The sequence below is a fragment of the Chaetodon auriga genome, chromosome 20 (assembly GCF_051107435.1).
Source record: "Chaetodon auriga isolate fChaAug3 chromosome 20, fChaAug3.hap1, whole genome shotgun sequence".
Taxonomy (NCBI): domain Eukaryota; kingdom Metazoa; phylum Chordata; class Actinopteri; order Chaetodontiformes; family Chaetodontidae; genus Chaetodon; species Chaetodon auriga.
This window is the reverse complement of record NC_135093.1, coordinates 11485847-11502699: the sequence shown is the minus strand read 5'-3', so window position 1 is coordinate 11502699 and position 16853 is coordinate 11485847. Positions and strand designations below refer to the sequence as shown.

Genomic DNA, 16853 nt, shown 5'->3' with positions numbered 1-16853 from the left:
ATGTGCAGCACTCATTCATTCTGACACTTCTGGTCCTGGCAGATTTATTGTCATGTAGCCACTGGCCCGCATTCAAGTGGTTTACAGTTGAATGTGGTGTGGTGGGAGCATTGATTACATGTTCTCTCCTTCTCTGCCTGGGTATGTATGTAAAGAATACACACACATGTCTATACAGTATGCACAGACAAATACACACACACACACACACCACTCTCATTCATCTTCTCTATGTCAGCTGTCTGTCCTGCATATAATTACAGATACCGATCTAGGACATGCGGCGCTCCTATAGTGCCTATAGTATATGACGCCGGGATAGTGGGTCAGGGTCTGTTTGTGGTTTACTGTAGCAGCTATTTTTTTTTTTTTTTTTTTTACCAGCATAAACTAAATGAGAAGAAATCCTTTATTTGAAGTAAAAGTACTAAGACCACACTGGAAAAGGAAGGAAAAAATGTGACTATAGTCAGGAAAATGTACTTAAAGTAAAAACCAGCTTTTTGTATTTACAGTATTTTATGATTTTGGATGATGAATTGTGCCTTTAATCCATGAAAACAATATTTAAAACACTAATATGAATGGATTCTGGTAATGCTTCATTGGTTTATTGTTTCTGATTATTTTAGGTACAAATGTGGTGGAGTAATCTGTACTGCACATATTTTAACACCACTACCTTTCAATATGGTACTTGTTATTCTACTACATTTAAGCCATTATGCTTACACATCAATGCATCAGTAATGTTAATCCAGTCAAAAAAAAAAACAAAAAACATATATTACTGACTGTAGGAGCTCGATACTTCAGGTACATTTTCATACAATACTTTTATAACTGCACTCAAGCAGCATTCTGAACACAGGGCAGTAACTTTACTTGTGATGGACTATTTTTAGATTGTGATATTGCTATGTGTACTTAAATAAAGAACCTGAATACTTCTCCCACCTCTGCAAATTTGTCTTTTTGGGTTCTTTGTTTGCTTGTGAAAAACCATGTTTGGTCGACAGTGTTCTTCATTATTTAAGACAACAGCATCATCTTCTGTCAACAGTGATGCATTACAAGCCAAACATGCTGCCACTGAAGTCTGTGTACATTTTCATTTTACCATAACATAGTCGTCCTGGAACAGCATGAAGCTTTTCTGTGTATTTTAGCCACATTTGATATATATATTATCCAATGATCGGGATAATTTTTGTAAAACTGTCAGGTGAAGCTGGACATGATGTACAAACTTATCAAACAGCATCACCTGCTGGATTCTTGCTGTGTGTACACAAAAGGCAAAACATTTCAAACAGTGTTGACTATCTGAAATGGATTTTACTAGTTGTGTACATAATATATTTCCCTTCATATTTTGCATGTTAGGCAAAATAAAAACAATACATGGAAATTTCATCACAGGTCAAACAAATCAGAATAATCTCCAATTTACAATAATGATGCATTTCCCGAATGTTAAAATGAAATATTATAGATATAATAACTTTCTGTAATATCACATATCTGTAATATCACAATTTAATTTTTAATTTCATGACAGCATTTTTTCAAACAGCACCAGGAACTGTCCCTTGACCTTTCAGCCAATCAGAGGCCCCCTGCCTCTCTTAAAGGGGCTCAACAGCTGCTGCCAAGTTTTGCTTTATCTCACAAAATTGGGTGGAATTTTAACAATTTATGAAATTATTTCACAGTTTATTGACTCATTGTAAGATTTCACTTCATACATGTGATTACTTCAAATCTCTTATCTCCTTACTTAATATTCAACCCTTCACATGTTTCAGGTTAATGTGGACTCTATTGCGCTCTGGCACCGGCTAACTGTCTTTTGTCAAGAACCACATTTCCCACAAGCCTTGAAACCAGTGTTCCAGCTTCCTGAGTCCGAGCACCCCACAGGTTGTTCAGTGTGTAACAAGAGATGACAAGTAGCCGCGCAGCTGTCAGTCAACGTGGCTGATTGTGTAGTATGCTAAAAGGGAGGGGTCGTAAATATCTGGAGGCAGACTGATTCGTCCCCTGTGAGAACTGGACATCCTGGGCATCTGAGGTCATGACCTCCCTGTTCAAAACCACATGGCCCGGACATGTGAGGAACTAATTATAAGCCGGCATGATTACTATTTGAGTGTCGAGCGATGGTTTGAGTGTTTTGGCCTCCTCTAAGTTTTCCAGACACAGCTTTGGGTATTTATCACCACTTTATTCATAAATTTAAATATAGTGCCACCAACCAGCCAGGCCTTTAGGCTGCTTTCCTCTGAGAGTAATTTTAGACTCTGACTTTTCTCCTATCTCCTTGTTCTTATCATAGCTCTTAAAATGCCTTTGATATCTTTCTCTTGTACAGCAATAATGCCAGCTCTCCTGAGGCATCTGTCGTGGCCCGCCGCTGAGGATCGGTTTCCACTTTTCCTTTGAGTGCTTTTCTTTCCGTCTAGGTTTTTGATATTATTCATGACTAGAAATGCTCTCGCTCTTCTCACCTTAAAGCACTGTACACCTGCTCTCTTACGGCTGGATTAGCGAAGCACCATCTCTCTCGTGTACTGCATGCAAGTCGAGTATATTAGAGGTACTTCAGTTTCTGTCTGCAGAATATTTGAAGAAGAGCTAAACAAGACGCTGACTCAGTGCGGCAGAAAATCTAAATAGGAGTCCACCGTCTGGGAGAATGCTTTTGCCTAATTGTGGATGTCTAGACTGACTAATTATAAAAACCTGGCATTATGTCTGATATTTATATACACAGATATTTGCTCAGATTTGAGAGCGTGCTTTACTATAAACTGTAGGTTGTCAGAGACTTTTCAGTCTTTTTATTTGCTGTATTCCATGAGTTCTGTTTATCAGTGCACAAGTGCAACAAAACCCTTAAGCCTTTGCACACAGATGTCAGAGCAAACCCTTCATACTCGGAATGGTTTGGCCTTTATCAAGGGTGGTATTTCAAGATCGGCATCCAAATCTTTAATCATCATGAAGCTACATCTAAATAGTTGGGAAGTGAAATTCAAATAATGCAAAGGGCAGAGAAGAAGAGTGGGAGAACAGCTGTTTTTTTGTAAATTCCTAAGTCACAAACCCACACTCGGCAAAAAACAGAGAGGCTGTCAAGGGCAGGGTGAGAGGGAGGGACACTGAGGAAGAAGAAGAAGAAGAAGAAGAAGGGGGGGAGGAAGAAAGAAGGGGCTCACAGAGAGTGTACTGTTAGAGGACAGAAAAGCAGCCTGAGTGTGAACAGCCAGCGTAGGTAGATCACCGGACAAACACCGCTGCTGCAAGTCAGAACGGAGGCAAGGAGTGAGAAACAAAGAGGGAGATTCACACATATGAGGAGAGAAAAGGAGTATAGCAGGAGAGTGTCTGGGCAACAGGAGCTGGTGGTAGCCAGGAAGAGGGCAGCCAAGCCTGAGGAGATGCTGTGAGGGAACGTGCCAAGTGATGGAGCTCGAAGCAGCCAGCAGGCGGCCGCAATTAGTCAGGTACAGCAATATGGCATTAATTATATTTATGTCTCATGCAATTCTGAGTTACACAGAGATATTTGAGTGCGTTTCAGTATTCTTTATTGATGCTGTATTTCCATTACTTTCAGAAGTTTACAGTCATTTCATTGTTATAAACTGAGCAAAAAGACAACTGGTGCTCAAGGTTACAGTATTGTAAAGCACTGATATGACATGTTATCTGTGGCTGAACTATTTCAGGCCCACTGGGGGCCTTTTTCTCAGCTTTGCCAAGCTGTGGTATCCCAGCTGTATTTACCCAGCAACTTTTGTGCCTCCTATAGTCCACCTTTACTGTCTAAATCTGTGTGAAATATGCTGTACACAATCATCCTCATTCAGTCTTCTCAGGCAGTCAAATTATTAGCTGTGGCATTGCTCTTATGTCACCACTTTACTTATCAAGGTCAGATGTATAGCAATGATTTTGCTGACATTCAAAGACATGAGAATGTAGGAGACATGCAAATGTTTTTGTTGACGGAGAGGGAGGACATTTTGCGGGCCAATGTATTCAACATGCTGTGCGTCCAACTTCACATGATGCTCCAGAGTCCACAAAGCGCACTCTGTGTGGCACACAGACCCACCATTTGTCCTCCCCTCCATCCCTCTTTAGCATTTTAAGTCTTCTCCTCCCCAAGCAAGTGACCCCCGCTGATTAAGAAGGAGATTTTCCAAATTTTTCACAACACCCACGTAACCCCCAGCGGCTAAGAGGTTGTTAGTCTCTGCTCTCATCTCTTACAAAGACTTGATTGTTTTTTCTCATTTACTGGGCGCCTCACTGGTAGTGGGCTGTGGTTGATACTGACATAGATTGCGGCAGCTAAACCACGTCGAATCTCAGGGTCACCCACGGGTGCTTGTGGTGGCTCAGTGAGAGATGTTTCTCATGAGTTTTTATTTTTAAGCCCATCTGTGTTGCTGTTTCATGAAGGTCAACAATATATCAACTGTTTAGATGAGCTGTAGAATAAAGCTACAGTTTAAGTGTAACTTAGATGAGAATCAGCTTTAATCTAAATAAGAACTGTTTTCAGTCGTCAAGTGAGTTTGTAAATGAAGTGATTGCATCATTAAACATGATGTATGTACATATATGCATACATAACTGTAAATACACACGTCAATTAGCATAACACAACAATAGCATAACACACACACACACACATTGAAACACCCACATATATATCTATATGTATCTCTCTATATATGTGTGTGTGTGAGAGAGAGAGAGACAAATGAAATAAAAAATATAGTACATACATACAGCAAGCAGTTTGCCATGAAAGTTAAGATAAAGTTCATATGTTTAAGTAGCTCATAAATAAAGTGGTACTTAACATAGTTGTACAGCACTAGTACAGCGATATATACAAATAATAATATGTAGTGAATACAAAATGGAATTCAAGAATACATGAATACATGAGTACAGTGAGAAAGTACTTTATCATCAAGTAGTAATTCAAGGCAGAAAAATAAGGAATTTAAGAGGATAAACACAATAACACACATATGCTTAAATACTGACCTTGCATCTTAGTGTCTTAAAGTGTACGTACAAGTTTCCATAAATATATCAAACGCAGCATTAAGTGGGTTGTACAGTAGGGGCAGGTGCATGACACATGCTACCATGTGACCTACAAGACCAAATACGCTGATAAATCCTTGCAGTCATGTGCCCGAAGAGACAGCATGAAAACTCAAAGCAGTGACACAGTGAACCCTCCCTACACATTTGTGTCCAACAGGCCACTTCACTTCCCCTGCACCTCACTCCTTTATACTGGTTGTCTGTCCTCGGCCGTCCACGCCGCAGTTCTACAGTGTGGGACACATTCCAAATCCCTCTCAGGCTCTCATACCAGCCCGTCCCTGCTGCCAGATTGGTTTTCACACTGTACCGGGCCCCTCCCTGCTACCACGGCGACGCAGCTGTCACCTGTCAGTTTCATGGCGGGGATGCACGCCGGCCTGTTATGGCTCAGAATAGAATTGTGGGAGAGTTTCGCTGGAAGTGGGAGAGCACAACACCAAGTCTCCGATAGGATGAACAGTTGAGCAGGAAAAAATCTCAACTATACGGGAATGTGGCATATGTGTGCTCGGAGGTTTCGGGGTGCTGTTCATGGGAGTGACTGACTGCTTCTACAGAGAGAGAGGCTCTGGTTCAGATTGCGTTGGTAAGGCCTGGTGTCTTAGTCTCGCTCAGAGTTGCAACCACTTCATTCAAATGTTCAAATGAGTTTCATGTTAGGGAAGTTCAGAGATGTAGAATTTTTAATTTTCTGAATGCTATTTTGATATTTCACATACTTTTGTTTGTGTGAACCACTAAGTAATTATGACCTTGAATGAAGCAATACTTTATTATTTATAGACACACATGCATATGAAATACCCTGGTTAAAGTAAGGGGGGAGGCTGTTGTTTGGGTGCCGATACTGTAAAAACTGATGATCCTAATACGACATTTCGGATGTGACATTTGCATCCAGCTGTGACATTTCTAACTTAAGTTTATGACTGTGATCCTCGTCAGGCATCCATCTATCTGACAGTTTTCCACTGTAATCTATATGCAATGGTTTCTGTTTCAACTGCAGAATGGATGACCAGGACAGAGTCAGCCAAGCATCCAGCGTGGCCACGATTTCCTACTTTCCTGTCACAAAGGTTTGTTTTAAGTTTGCATTTTTCAATCCTGTCATTATGTGCACATGTGGATGGTTTATTGTTATTGCATACGAATGCATTATTCCCTCTTTGGCTAACAGGAAAGTGATGGAAAGGTGCAAACATTTGGGAAAAGGTGTCAGTCTGCCAAGAGAGACCCCAACTGTCCTGTGGTCATCAGAGGATGGCTCAACAAAAAAGTACATTTCCAAACATGGCCTACTTAACATTTTCTTTAACTTCATCCTTGCATGTAGAGGAGTGTGTGACTGAGTTAAGCAAAGACAAGCCCCTAATTAATCTTCCTCCTGCAGGACAGCTCTGGTTTGAAGCTATGGAAGAGGAGGTGGTTTGTCCTCTCAAACTACTGTCTGTTTTACTATAAAGGTACACAGCCTGTAGCCCAGCACTTTGTCCCTCATGTGCTCTGATGGTACAACAATGCATCTCTTCTTTTGTTCACTTCTTTTCTGTCCCCCACCAGACAGCAGAGAAGAATCTGTGCTGGGCAGCATCCCGCTCCCGAGCTACAAAATCCTGTTCTGCACCCCACGAGAATGCAAGAACAGGAAGTTCACCTTCAAGGTATTGTCATTCGGTTACTCATTCAATTCAAGCCATTGTGAAATTATCTGTATGAATGCATTAACATTTGATGTGTTGTTGTTATTGAGCTACAGTACATTTAGAAAACACTGATCCTGTGTGAGGGGAACGACAGCAGTGTAACACTGTGAATAATCTCTGTACAACTAGGTGGTGCACCAGGGAATGCGTTCTTATTTCTTCAGTGCTGACACTCAGGAGGACATGTTGGGTTGGGTCCGAGCTCTCAGTCAGTCTGCGATGATGGAGCCGGACAGTTCCCTGAACAGGTACAGCACCATTCACTACGAGGTGTTAAACACTGAATATCAAGCATTTTTCGTGAATGCGCTCGCTGAGCCTCTTCTGCTCTGATTCTTTCAGGCGTTGCTCAAGTTATCAGGATTTCACACAGATAGGTGGCAGCAGTGAATCAGTGGACTTCCCCAAACCCCCGTCTGATGGAGAGGGTCCCTCCCAAAAGCACAGGCACATCAGCAGGACTCTGAGCGAACCGAGTCAGCTCACCAGTGGGAGGATGGGGACGTCGCACTCCGAGCGCAGGGGGAGGAGGAGCGTGCGTCAGAGAAACAGCAGGTTGTCAAGTCACCTCTGTGTGTGAAAGGCGCATATTTAAATCCCAGCGGTTTACTTAAAGGGAAAACTCATCTGGGAAAAGGTCCCAGCTTTAAGCGTTCTGTGCTGTTTTCTCTTCAAACAGAACACCCAGCCCTCCTGATTTTAGTAGAAGAAGAGTTTGTGATCCAAACCAAGAGGAAGATTCTCTCCCCGATCAAAACACACAAGCAGAAATGATGGGGATGGGCTCTTTGACCTCAAGAGGTCAGCTGGGATCACGGCCACACACACCGGTGGGCAGGGTTGACATTCGACCCCACGATGACTCGGTCGTGGTGCCACAGACGCTGTACTACACACCTGCCTCACCGAAGCTGGAGTTCAAATCCACGCCGAACACTCCAGTGTCAGAGAGGTGGCAGAACCTAAGCAAGGTACCTGCACTTGTTTGGTTTATGTTGATCATAAAATGAACTCAATCAATCAATAATAACGTGTCCTGTGCAATTGAAAGCACATTTCAGTCAAAAAAAGTGTTTGCTTTCATTTTGTTTGCTTGTTTAATTGTAAACAGACATAAAAACTGAAGCCACATCGTCCAAAATTTGAATAACTGTGTGACAACATTAACATATTTTATTGCAAAGAAAAATTGTGATTATATATTATACAACAGGTTTATCCAGAATATTACTTTTCTGTCTACTTAAGATGGGAATCTGAGTGTTTGGAAGCGTAATATTTACCTGCTGGAGCTCCTCTTTAACACACCATGTCTTTTTCATTGTTTACAGCCAACACCTACATACGGTTCTGTCCATCATATCTCGAGCGGGAGAAGACCTTTAGGAAAGGTGATTATAGTATGAGTAATAACTTCCACGATATTGTGCAGCACATCACACTTACTGAGTAAAGTAATAGTGTCAACTGTTGAGTAAAAGCTATTCAAACAGATCACTGAATAAGATGAGTTTCAGTCATCGCGTACAGTAGCACAGTATGTTTTGTGTGACGTCGTGTGTTGTCTGTTCTCTTTATATACATGCTGTCTCCACCTTCAGAGCTACTCCACAGGGGCACATGCAGACTTACTGCCCCCTTTGCCCCCCTCATCGAGAGCTGCACACGCTCCCCACCCCCCACACCACCACCACCACCACCATCATCACCATCACCGCAGCAATGTATCTGTTTGTGTGCTACCGCCGGCTATGGTACAGGCCATCCTGCTGTGCTCTGTGTTCTTATGGTGTCCTGTGTGGTACTTTAAAACTGTGCTGTTTTGTTTCGATATATATGTTCTCATAGATGTTGTTTGTGTTGTGGCGTTGCCTCTAACCACGCAGACTGTTAACAAAGTGACTTATTTTATCAGTATGAACGGTGTTTCTGTGATATTGTCCCACACTGTTATGTGTATGTCACTGACTTGTTTTATGTCCATTTCACTGTACTGTATTGTCACTAATTTTTATTGTGTGACTAATAAATCATATATTGTGCTGATAATATTTTAATGTTTTTAATTGTGGTTATATCTGTGTGATTTGTCTCATGATGATGAGTTCTGCCATGATTATGCTGCAAGAAATTAGTGTAAGCAGATGTTTTGCCAGATTATAAATGTATCTTATGAAAAGGATTCATTTTCTCTCAAATTCATGACCAAACTCATGATACGTGGCCATGGCCTCTGTTTGTGTCTTGTGAAGCTTGTGCTGTGCTCTTTTGAGAAACAACAGCTCAGTCTTAATGTTCAAGAATCGGCACTGAAGCGTTCAGTCAGTAACCTACACCAAAAAAATACTAATATGTTTTAACTGTAGTGAGCACATTTCATAGATTGCATAAATAAATTACATAAAAAGATTATGATCTAATATATTTTCATTAAAATCACATACTGATCAAATCAGGCCAACAGGGGGAAACAATGTTTAGGAAAAACACACAGTTAATTGAACGTATTGTAACAAAATGATAACCTTGATGCATTTCAGGGCCCAAAGTCTGAGCCGAGGGAAACCCCACCGATCCGGCCTCTTGAAAGTGATGCAGATGTGAGTGTTCATATATGGTATTATATATAGTTTTCACCAGAGTAAATACATATCAGATGTTTCTCTCTGAGTACACAGTTTGATTTTTCCCTCTTCAGGCTGTGTTGACGAGGCTGTGTGGGTGTGACAAGCTGCTACAGTCTCTGTCTGTAGAACTGGCCCAGTTACAAATGGATAAGGTCAGTAATTACCCCATAAGACGTCAAATTTCAGGCCATTTAGACAAGTCATGACTAATAAATGTATAATATGAAGGCTAATGCGCTGGATATATAGGCTGATGGTCTGTTGTACAAACTAACCAAACAACTTAAGAACTCCAGCTCAAAACTTTTGAATACATTTTAATGGTTTTAACATATGAAACTTCTACTACTTTGGCAAATAGTGACAGCAAACAGCATATTATGACAGTTTTAAGAATAAAAATAAAGATTTTTTTTTTCCCCTGTGGCAGGACAGCGTCCATTGTGCATTAGAGGTGTCCAGACTGCAGCTGGAGGAGTGGAAAAGCCAGGGACCCATGGCCCAGGAAGAAGCACTGACCCAGAAGGCTTTGCTCCAGGAGGAGCTGGTCACCATCCGGGCCAGAATGTGTGATGTATCACTGGTGTGTAATAAGCCGGGGGGGCAGGGAACCAGAATGAGACGAACAGTGGCACTACATGAGAAGTGTATATATTGTGTATATATTTTATAATCACTGAGGATTTTCATAAGCTTTCTAATCTTTTTGCTCAGGAAATGGAAAGAGTGTGGAGCCAATATGAGAGAATGGAGAGCGAACTGTCAGTTATCCGGTCACACCTTCAGCACATCTGTCACTTTGGAGTGCCACAGGTATTTGCACACCAAAAACTGAACACTTTTTCACTAATATATCCAGCCTGGTTAACGATTTATACTGCATTAACATTAAGACTCATGCATGAAGATGATTCATGAGTCCTTTTTTCTCAGGAGCAGTCTCAGGCCCAGAGAGAGCTGTGGATGATGGAGGACATCCTAGCTGGGCTGAAGATCAACAGGGATCACTTCCGCTTCCTGTTGGGACTACAGAGGCACCACAGTAAGTAAAAATAAGGTTTTATTTCAAAGCACTGGTGGTGTCATTAAAAACGTACAGCACATTGAATTGTTTGATTGTTTGATGGATAGATGCAGTGAAGTGAATTAATTCAAGCTACACCAGGCATTATTATAGGTAAAAATCCAGTCATCCTGTCATCCTAATGCACAAGAGAAGAGCGAAAGAAAAAAGAAAAGAAAGAAAAAGAAGATCCTCTCTGCATATAGCAATGAATAAATCATGAGTGATCTAGAAAGTCTGAATCTTTTCATCACCCTCACCTGTGTTAATGAATTTAAGCCAGTCACATTACAGTCTTTCCAGTTTTGAAGTCTTGAAATTCCAAACAATGACTTCTTGTTTTGATTTGAGGCCGCCAGTGTGGTTCATCTTGATTATGCACATGGGACATGACAATAGACTGTGACCTTTTCTGTCTCCCCCTCAGCGTTCCTGCCGACGACTCCACATCCTGGATCCCCTGGTTCTCCCACAGAGAGACTCCAGAGTGGCCTGCCAATGGTACTTCTCCTGTCCATTGTCCCTTTGTCAGTGACCCCCTGGTGTTTGCGCTCTCTTTATGAACAAACATGGGATTGTTGTCCACTCAAGGCAAAGGTTAAATCCATCTGCTGGCATCTACTGATGAGATCTGATGAGGTGTTTTCTTCCAGGCCTACAGTGCTTGAAATTCTAATATATATAAGTGTATATATATATACATATATATATAAGCCGTAATTATACTGCTAATTTATTTGTGATGTGGCAGCTTTATATGCTGTTCACTCCTCTTTGGAGACCAGCAGGATTTACAAGCCAGGATCTGGTCTGTGCCATTTTTTGCCTTCAACCAGTTATTATCAGTGACACTAAAAATACTGATTGACTCTTGGGAAGACTAGAGTGATGCTACATTTCTAAGATAAACTGAGAGAGTATGAATATTTATCAATCTGGTATGGATGATCTTCTATCCCAGTTTTCACTACATCCCTTTTGAAAATGGTCCCTGCAGGATGTGGAGCGAGAGCCACCCGTTCGTCCACCGTTACCCCAGGAGCTACAGGAAAACCACCAGAGCGGGGACCAGGGCCACGGCTGGACAGAGTCGCCGTATGAGGTGTGAAATGTGTACATTATCAATGGCAAACATGATCAAGTTTGACTTTCTCTCTTTTTTTTAATAATTTTTCTTTGCTCTGCTTATGTTTCAGGGAATCTACAGCCATGCTGTTGATCCTGTGCAGAGAAGAGGAAACAGCCAGCCTGACCTCCTTAATGTGAAAGCACAGAAAGATGCATTCGGTTGGTTCAGATGCAGTATGCTCAATATAAATAGAGTCCATGGAAAGACTGATATTAATATACTGGGCTATAGATTATCATTTTCTAACACATCTAAGATTAAACAGTAGGTGACTGTTTCAGTCCCCAGTGGCTTTGTTTTGTCCTCCACCCTCATATTTCCTATTTCTCTTTCTCCTTAACTCTTTCTCCTCCCACCCATCCTCCCTCACTCTCTCTATCCATCTCCTCTTCTTTCATGTCATCTTTAGAATCTCAGCCTGCTTCAAAGTGGATGCCACCAGATACAATGAACCAATCAACCAAGGTTTGATTCTCCATAATTTCTTTTTTTCTGATTTACTATATCTGGATGTATGCAATGTGATCCAAAACGCTCCAAATATAGAAGCAGCCAAAGCTGATTTTTCCTCATTGCAATCACAGCCAAATTTCAATTCTTTGATTCTCTCATCTTCCTTGCAATTAGGGCATGTTGCAGTGCCTCTTCAAGGCAATAGGGGGAGGCAGAGGCTCATGTCTCAGTATAGCAGCTCAGTCTTCTCACTTCTGCCACCCAACCCCCCTTTCTCACATGCTCACACACACGCACACATATATATATATATAAACACACAGATGCAAGCAGTAATACATATACTCATGCACGAATACACCTCTGCACAAACAGATGCAAACACAGCCGTGACAATCACCTATTTGTTTATTTAACTGTGCTTTTTGATATGCAAATCACGGATTCTGGTTCTTGCTTTACCTTTTCTGCACGCATATTGCTGAGGTGCAGAGTTCATAGATGACTCATATTCTAAACAGCCTATATCTTTTCTAGAAAATGAAGATGAGCGAAGAAGAGCAGATTGAGCGGATGAAAAGGAATCAGGAGAGGTTGACTAATAGGAAGAAACCCCCTATATCCGCTCCAGGAGCCCTAACCCAGAGTCAAGACTCAGAGATGAGAGAGGAGGTCTGCCAAATCCTTCAGCATATAAGTGACTAAATCTCTAGATTATATTATCAATCTACATTTATGAACATTTACCTTATATTTCCTTAGGCCCCCTTCCCTCTAAGGGTGACACGAGTCGTTACAGCTGTACTGCCGTCTTCCCTCGTGGCCAGAAGGGTTTCTGTTGAGGATCCCCCGCCTGAGCTCGACAACCCACTGCCTGAGCAGATCCAGCCTGAGATGCAGCAAAGATTGGCTGCTCAGAGTAAAAAAATGTTGAACAAGCCACCCAGGCGTCTGTTCCTGGAGAGTCCTGATCAAAACCAGTCCTCTGCAGAGATGCACCAGGATCAGCCTGTTAAAAAGGCAGACAAAAAGCAGCAGCATCAGAGAGTACTGAGGTCCTCTAAGAAGGAGTCGTGGTCAGAGGAGAGGAGAGCTGAACCAACCGAGGCCTTGAGGGATCACGTTCGAGATCAAGCAGCTTTAGGAAATGGAAGCGCAAGCTTGAACATCAGGGTAAGAAAGGAATCAAAGACACACTATGAAAACACAGCATTTTCACAAAGATGATTCCATACCATAAATTTTCTCATCCATGATTTATATCATATCATCTCACTCTAACATTGGCTTTATTTCCTTGTTATTTGGGGTCTGCTGTATGTGTAAAAATCCAATTTTTTTTTCTTTAAATATATTTTTTTGCCTCATTCTGACCTTTTAAAAACCCAACATGTAGAAAAGTGGTAACGTTTCTCCAAGATACAAACTGAGATTGAACAGAAAATGAACAAATACATGTTCCTTTTATTTGTCAATTTGTAATTCACAGACATGGAAATGTACAGTATGTTGTCCAGCACTGTGACATTACTTATGTTTTGGGTCAGTTCAACCCCAGATAGGTCTATCCCCTTATGAGGCCTCTGACGAACAAGCCAATACAAAACTTCTGAAACATATCATTGGTTAAAATTGATGTTTATAAGAAATTCTTGTAAAATTAGGAAAGGTCGTGAAGTATCAAGCTAATAAAACAATGTCTGATTTTTTTAGCTGTTAAATCCTGAGGTCTCCACCGATGTTGGTAAACAACTAGGTGCCTATTAGCATGTGTATTAGTGCATGTTGACCTTTTTATCAGTATAAAAGTAGTATAAAGCACTTTTAACTTATTCTTGGGCTTAGGGGGTTGTGGTTGTTAAGATTATAATTGATATAGATAGATAGAAAATGGTCTTGTAGAAAAAGGTATTAATAAGTGCTTTATGATGAATAATAAAAGGCCAATATGTTACTTATAATGACAGTAACAAGCATTTCATGGTGAATATGTGTTCCTTAATATAAAGTCTTACCATAACTGGCTACATATCTGTAGTGGATTAAAAATGACTAGTTGCATTGATATAGTTATCCTGTAAGGTAAAGTCTTTGTGGCGTAGAGTGCATTCTAATGTGAAACTGTTCGAACAGGAAGAGGAACAGCCCTCTGCCCTCCTGGCCCCTGACGTGGACCCTGAGCCCTGTCTGACCCCTGAGCAGCGGGAGGCCAAACTGCGACGTGTGGAACGAATACGGGAGAGAGTCATAAGAAGGTGGGATTTATCTTTTTTACCTTTTTAATATTTAAAATTCTGTGTATATGTTGTGTGTATATGAAGGTTTCCACTAATTGATTGCTCTATCTATCTATCTATCTATCTATCTATCTATCAGCGCAGTCAGAGAGAGTGCTACTACACACAAACAACTGCCAATCAAGGGGGAGGGGCAGGAGGTTCACCGGGTGCCCCCTGACACGGCTAAAAAACACAGGAGAAGATCAGGTACACACGCAACTCAAGTAAATAAGTTCGGGATTGTTATCAAGGTCAAGCTGCAGTTGAATCTTTTCTAATTCCGATCCCACAAACTATTTTCTATGTCCATGTCCATGACTGTTTGAGTGGTGGTTGCTCTTTTGAAATGAATAGGTTACATTCAGTTACATTCTCATGAGTTTTTTGCAGCGAGGTGCTGAAAGTCCTTGAAGTTTTGACCTAGCTTGTTTTTTCAGAAAAGCTGTCTTTCAGTAGCCATTAGCTATAAAAAATCGGCGACAGCTATAGAAGTATCTGATGCTGACCCATTACTTACGCACTTACTTAGTGGCAAATTCTGCTCTGTTCCTGTCTTCAGACCATGAATCTTACCATGTCTACGGAAGCTGTGGGGATACCATCAGAGGTCCGGCAGAACTTCAGCTTTCCAGTGGAACATCTCAGGATGAAGATGAAAGAGATGGACATGTGAAAAAATCGAAAAGTCAAGACAAGTTTGGGAACAAAACACAACACATGGATCACAGTGGAAGAACCGGGGTTGCCAAGACTAAGATCAAACGTCCCGCTTCACCCTATCATATCTCATCCATGACTGTCTTCCAGAAAGACGGAGGCAAGGGATTTACAAGTTGCAAGGATGGAGAGGTGCAAAAGCTTGATGAATCCGCCGCTGATGACAATGAAAGTGATTTTCCATCCTCCGATCTGAGAGCCAAGTGGTTCCTTTCCACCAGCCAGTGGCAAGGGTTCATACCTTTGCAGATCCCCGGCATAGACTCGCTGTGCAGTGAGGAGATATCAGACACCGAGAACCATCCTGCATGCACTGATGACGTGACTGATTCCAATGAAATGTCATCCGCAGTCAGTGAAAGCTTAGAGAAAATGAAAGAGAACCATTCACTCTTTTATAAGATTGCATGCGACATTAGCATTTCAGATACAGATATAACAAAGAATGAGGGGAACTCCAATGCCCAAACGTCATCCAGGACAGAGGAAGAAGAGCTGCCGATCTCTGAATCTGTGCCGGATGAAGCAACCCATGATGAGAATCAAGACAGCAAAGATGCCAGCTTAAATTTGCCATCAGATGTAAATGAAAACAGTCTTTCAATTGATAAGAAACTCCAAGATTCAACACTGGAAACCCAAGACAAAGCAGCGTTAAATACCTCAGCCAGTCCAGCAAAGGAGGCTTGTGTTTATGAAGAGATCCCTCTAAAGGAATGTGAAGACGCCTCAAGGCAAGACCGTCTGTTAGAGAAAGTTAGAGAAACTACCCATGGAGCTCCTGTTCAGAACTCTGCTTCTGATCAGGCCATGGATGAAAACGCAAGAGAGGAACACAGTGGAGCGAAAAGGAGAGAGGACAAGAAGGTGGACCACGAAAGACCTGAAGAGACGAACAAATGCCTTCGTTCAAGTGACGAGAGCAAAGAGACAGTCCAAGAACGAGGCAACAACCACTCCATCACTCCACCCAGCTCCATGTTTGAGGGCGGAAGCGTGATCCGGAGTGCCTCTTTCGGGAAGGCACGAGTTACAGTACTGAGGACGAGTTTGTAGAGGCAAGAAGAGTGGCAGCTTAAGGAGCTTAAATGAACAAACTTGAGAAGGACAAGAACACAGCTAAGTGATTTATGGTGAAGGAAAATGCTGAAGGAGGATGACTTGAAGTGATTGAAGGATTTTGGACCTAACTTTGGATTCCAAACGGTAAAATGGGAACATAATAATGAGAGAAATAATCATACTGTTTGGTAAACTTGAACATTTCCATTATTCGTGATATGTGGTTTGACATGGATGCAGAGAAAACAGAAAGTCTTAAGAAGATTTCATGAAAGCAAAAACTGTGTGCAAATATAGTGCTGTTCCTGATGGTAGACACCAAATACCTTATGTATAGCTGCTGTCAAATATGTTTGAGGTTAACACTTTCATTCCTCTCACGATTTTCATCTAACATAATGCAGAAATTATACGTGATGGCTGCTTGTGGATGGCAACATAACCCTGTCACTGTAACAAAATGTGTTTTGTATCTCAAATACCCTGATTAATAAACATGCTGTGTCTGACAGAACCATCAACACTCCTGCTCCTGCTTTGCATGCACAACATATCGCATTTATGTTTTCCTCTCTTTTCATGCATCTGGTTTGGGTTTTTTTTTTTCCTCAATGAAGGTCCCCCGGGTGCTTGGGTGCTGCTCTCTGACAAGCCCTGATGCAGAATTACACGGAGCCA

At 41.5% G+C, this 16853-nt stretch overlaps 1 protein-coding gene across 5 annotated transcripts; it reads left to right on the top strand.

Annotated features, from left to right (window-relative positions):
- Positions 1 to 3177: 3177 nt before the first annotated feature.
- plekha4 (pleckstrin homology domain containing A4) lies at positions 3178 to 16694 on the top strand. Of its 5 annotated transcripts, none has more exons than XM_076760845.1 (24): positions 3205 to 3509; positions 6149 to 6218; positions 6320 to 6418; positions 6533 to 6605; positions 6703 to 6803; positions 6975 to 7093; positions 7188 to 7400; positions 7525 to 7816; positions 8177 to 8236; positions 8447 to 8599; positions 9386 to 9445; positions 9544 to 9624; positions 9903 to 10055; positions 10187 to 10285; positions 10406 to 10514; positions 10963 to 11036; positions 11533 to 11637; positions 11732 to 11822; positions 12074 to 12129; positions 12655 to 12789; positions 12880 to 13290; positions 14251 to 14372; positions 14494 to 14603; positions 14956 to 16694. In XM_076760845.1, the coding sequence occupies exons 1-24, from the start codon at positions 3469 to 3471 to the stop codon at positions 16167 to 16169; spliced, it is 4041 nt and encodes a 1346-aa protein (XP_076616960.1). In that variant the 5' UTR covers positions 3205 to 3468; the 3' UTR covers positions 16170 to 16694. The 5 variants fall into 5 exon arrangements, with proteins under 5 accessions (XP_076616962.1, XP_076616960.1, XP_076616964.1 ...); XM_076760849.1 differs by having other exon boundaries at positions 14499 to 14603; positions 14956 to 16687; XM_076760846.1 differs by lacking the exon at positions 3205 to 3509 and adding an exon at positions 5599 to 5725.
- Positions 16695 to 16853: the final 159 nt, after the last annotated feature.